This window comes from Aphanomyces invadans, assembly GCF_000520115.1.
Source record: "Aphanomyces invadans strain NJM9701 unplaced genomic scaffold supercont1.184, whole genome shotgun sequence".
NCBI classification, from domain to species: Eukaryota; Oomycota; class Saprolegniomycetes; order Saprolegniales; family Verrucalvaceae; genus Aphanomyces; species Aphanomyces invadans.
This window is the reverse complement of record NW_008580329.1, coordinates 18,343-21,975: the sequence shown is the minus strand read 5'-3', so window position 1 is coordinate 21,975 and position 3,633 is coordinate 18,343. Positions and strand designations below refer to the sequence as shown.

The 3,633-nt window shown below is 56.4% G+C and overlaps 2 protein-coding genes across 2 annotated transcripts; both read left to right on the top strand.

The window, feature by feature from the left end:
• Nucleotides 1-65: 65 nt before the first annotated feature.
• Nucleotides 66-314, top strand: H310_15127 (hypothetical protein; the record flags this gene model as incomplete). The annotated part of the gene is made up of 1 exon (XM_008883103.1): nt 66-314. One exon carries the CDS (start codon nt 66-68, stop codon nt 312-314), a length of 249 nt encoding a protein of 82 aa, XP_008881325.1.
• Nucleotides 315-322: 8 nt separating this feature from the next.
• Nucleotides 323-3,628, top strand: H310_15126 (hypothetical protein; the record flags this gene model as incomplete). The annotated part of the gene is made up of 7 exons (XM_008883102.1): nt 323-1,006; nt 1,028-1,184; nt 1,244-1,461; nt 1,506-1,604; nt 1,649-2,297; nt 2,343-2,867; nt 2,937-3,628. 7 exons carry the CDS (start codon nt 323-325, stop codon nt 3,626-3,628), a joined length of 3,024 nt encoding a protein of 1,007 aa, XP_008881324.1.
• Between the last annotated feature and the right edge of the window lie 5 nt (nt 3,629-3,633).

Below are 3,633 nucleotides of genomic sequence, written 5' to 3'. Positions count from 1 at the left end.
CGACCATTGCACGTTAGTCGTGCGGCATCTGGACAGCGTCATGGAATTGGGTGGATTCATGGAGGATGAAGCTCAAGGTGGACCGTGAGGTCAAGCTACGCTTGACGTTCGACACTGCAGAAGGCACCCTCGTGCTAACCAATCTCAAGTGCTGGGTGGCGGTGACGCCATTGCACGACGGCCTGGGTGACTCATTGTTAGTCGCGACGTCATGGCGCGCCTGGGGTATTGCCCCCATTCGTTGCTTGCATCTGCGCGGCGTGCGCAGAGTGTTTACGATCTTGATCAGCTGCGTGGTCAAGAGACGCCATTGATGGCGGCGATGAAGGTGGTTGAGACGTTTGTGCAACCTACGACGTCTCCAGAAGAAGAGCGAGGGTGTTTCCCAGACTTGAAGTCTGGGGGGTCGATGGAAGTCGACCGGATGGCGGTGCGAGCGAAGCTCGAAGAGAAGGTGCGCGACTGCGAACGCGTAGGATGCGGCGAAGGCCTTGCGACACAGCTGTCGAAGTTGTTGGCCCTTTACGAAGACGTGTTTCGGCTTACACTGGGTCGAGATCCTCCTGTCGACGTAGCGCCACTCACAGCGACGTTGAAACACGGCGCTGAACCCGTGCGACGCAAGGCGCGTCGTTATTCCAAGGAACAACGCGACTTCATGGCGACTCACGGCGCCGATCAGGTGTCTGCGGGATTATGCTATCGAAATCCCCGCTCGAAATGGTGCTCGGTACCCCTCATCGTCAAGAAACCCGACGCGAACAATTTTCGCATGACGGTGGACGTCAGGCCAGTCAACGCTCAGACGGAGCGCATCATCTGGCCCATGCCAATGCTCAAGGTGATCGTGGATCACCTGGCCGGTGCCGAGGTGTTTTTCTCCCTTGATTTCTTCAAGGGGTACTGGCAATTTGCGCTGGACAAGGCGTCCCAGGAGATATTTTCCTTCCTCACGGACACGGGCATCTACACGCCCACGCGTGTGTTGATGGGCGGGACCGACAACGTGGCTTATTGCCAATCGTAGGTCCAAGAAATGTTCGCGACTGAACTCTACAAGTCGCTGTTGATCTGGTTGGACGATCTCCTTGGATACGAGAAGACCAAAGAAGGGCTTCTAGCGGCGCTCGAACGCGTGCTAGAGATATGCCATCAGCGCGGCCTCAAGCTGAACCCCAAGAAATGTCGGTTCTATGAGACCGAAGCCCGCTGGTGCGGGCGCATTCTATATCTTCCGACGGAGTCAAGCACGATCCCGACCGCCTCAAGGCGCTGCAAGACCTGAAGATGCCGGTGACCGGCCAAGATCTGCAGCAATTCATTTGCGCCATGAACTGGATGCGAATGTCGATCCCACGATACAACGTTATCGTGCAGCCGATGACCGACCTCATGGAGTCGGTCTACAAGGCTGCTGGCGGACGGACCCTCCAGAAAGTGGCCAAAGTTGCTTTGGCCGACGTGGCTGGAGCGCAGCCCATGCAGCGTGTCTCACGGCTTGCAAGCAAGCCCTCAGTCTTGTGGTGACGTTAGCTCATCCCAAGCAAGATCGACTGATCTGTGTGTTTGCCTGTTTGCCGACGCAAGTGACCACCATTGGGGAGGTGTGGTGACCCAATCCCTCACGATCACGTCGATCGTGAGCTAGAAGCTCAAGACCATGAGCCGTTCATGTTCCTTGGTGGAACGTTTTCGGGAGCGGCGCAGCGATGGGCAATCGTGGAGAGAGGCGTTCTCCATCGTGGACTGCTTGAAGCGGGCGGATTACCTGCTCCACAAGCCTGGTGGATTCGCGCTGTTCACCGATCACGCCAACCTGAAGTTTATCGTCAACCCAAGCTCGGTCAACGCCGCCATCCCGAAGTACACGGCGGTGAAGTTGGACCGCTGGGCGTTGCTGCTGATGGGGTACAACTACACGATCTACGACATCGCGGGCGATGTCAACGTGTGGGCCGATCTATTGTCCCGCTGGGACACACACGCCAACTTGATCTGTCCTATCGTGTACGTACCCTTTAAGATCTCGCCTTCGCGAGGTGGCGATTTTGTTTGGCCAAGCATGGCCGAAATTGTGGATGCTCAAGTTCAAGCAGTCGGGCAATTCGACGCTCCAAAGGTCGAGTGGAACGAAGACCGTGTGGACGTCGACGGTATGGATGTGCCGGTGTTGAAGACGGCGCCGTCTGGATTCCGTCTGCGGCGAGTGATCTGCAGATGCGACTATGTGTGGTCGCACACTTTGGCGTTGGTGGTCATCGTGGCGTCAATGCCACGAAACAAGTCCTGTCTGAACGGTTCTGGTGGTCCGACATGGCGTCGGATGTTTCGTTCTTTGTGAGCCGTTGTTTGCATTGTGCAAGCACTGGTGGTCACGTTCTTCGTCCTTTTTGGTGCGACGGCGCACGCGACGAAGCCAAACGAAATCCTACACTGGGATTTTCTGTTTATGGACGGCGGCTACATCCTAGTGGGAAAGGACGATTTCAGCCAGTTCAAGTGGCTCTGGGCAACCGACGTTGCAAACGAGCAAGTTGTGGCGCGGTGCTTGCAACAGTGGTTCAGTGTGTTTGGCATTTGCTACCACTGGGTCAGCGGCCAAGGGTCGCATTTCAAGAACGAGGTGATCGCTGAGCTCCAACATGTTCTTGGAGCACATCACCATTTCACCACGACGAGATGTCCGTGGGCAAATGGCACAGTCGAAAGTGCCACGAAAACGACCCTGAAGACGTTCCGAGCGCTGCACTCGGAGTGGTTGATGCAATTGGATCAATGGCGACTGATTGTGCCAGTCGTGATGTTGATCCTCAACCAAAGTCCCTCGGACACCCTCGGTGGTGTCGCGCCGATTACGGCGATGACCGGTACACGAGCGATGTCACCGCTCGATCTAATTTGTGTGGACGGACCCATCCAGTCAACGACCTTGTAAGACCTTTGGTCTGTGCGACGTGACGAAGTCAAGGCGATGGCGAAGGCCTTGGACAGTATGCACGAACAAGTCGCGTCAAAATCGGCGAAGAAACGCGCTCAAAATCGCGATCGCCGTGCGACGAAGAAGGGGGTCACGATGGCCCAATTTGATGTGGGCGATTTTGTTCTCTACATGGACGTCTGGTCCATGACTCATTCCAACCTCAGCGTCACGTGGCGTGGTCCTGCCCAAGTTGTCCGAGTTATCTCGGATTGGACCTACGAGATCCAAAATTTGATCAGGGGAGTCGCTCGTGAAGCCCACAGCAGTCGGCTAAACTTCTATGCCGACGATTCACTCGACGTGAGCGAGGAGCTTCTGCGCCATGTGGCGCGCAATGCCGACGGACACGTCGTGGAAGATTTCCTCGGCTGTCGATACGATCGTTTGGCGGCTTACGAAGTGCTGGTGAGCTGGCGCGGCCTCCAAGATATCGAAAACTCATGGGAGCCCGCGAGCAACCTGCTCGAAGACCTGCCGCCCGCATTCAAGAAGTATGTGCGGGCGAACGCTGAAGATGCCATGGTGGTGGCGATGGCGAAAGCGTTGGGGGTGGCGCAATCGTTGGTGGGGATTGTTGCGAATTTGCCATTCGCAGAACCCCGGAGCTTCCCCCAAGAGGCAGCCCAAGAGTTCAGTTCCCTTGGGTAGTATGC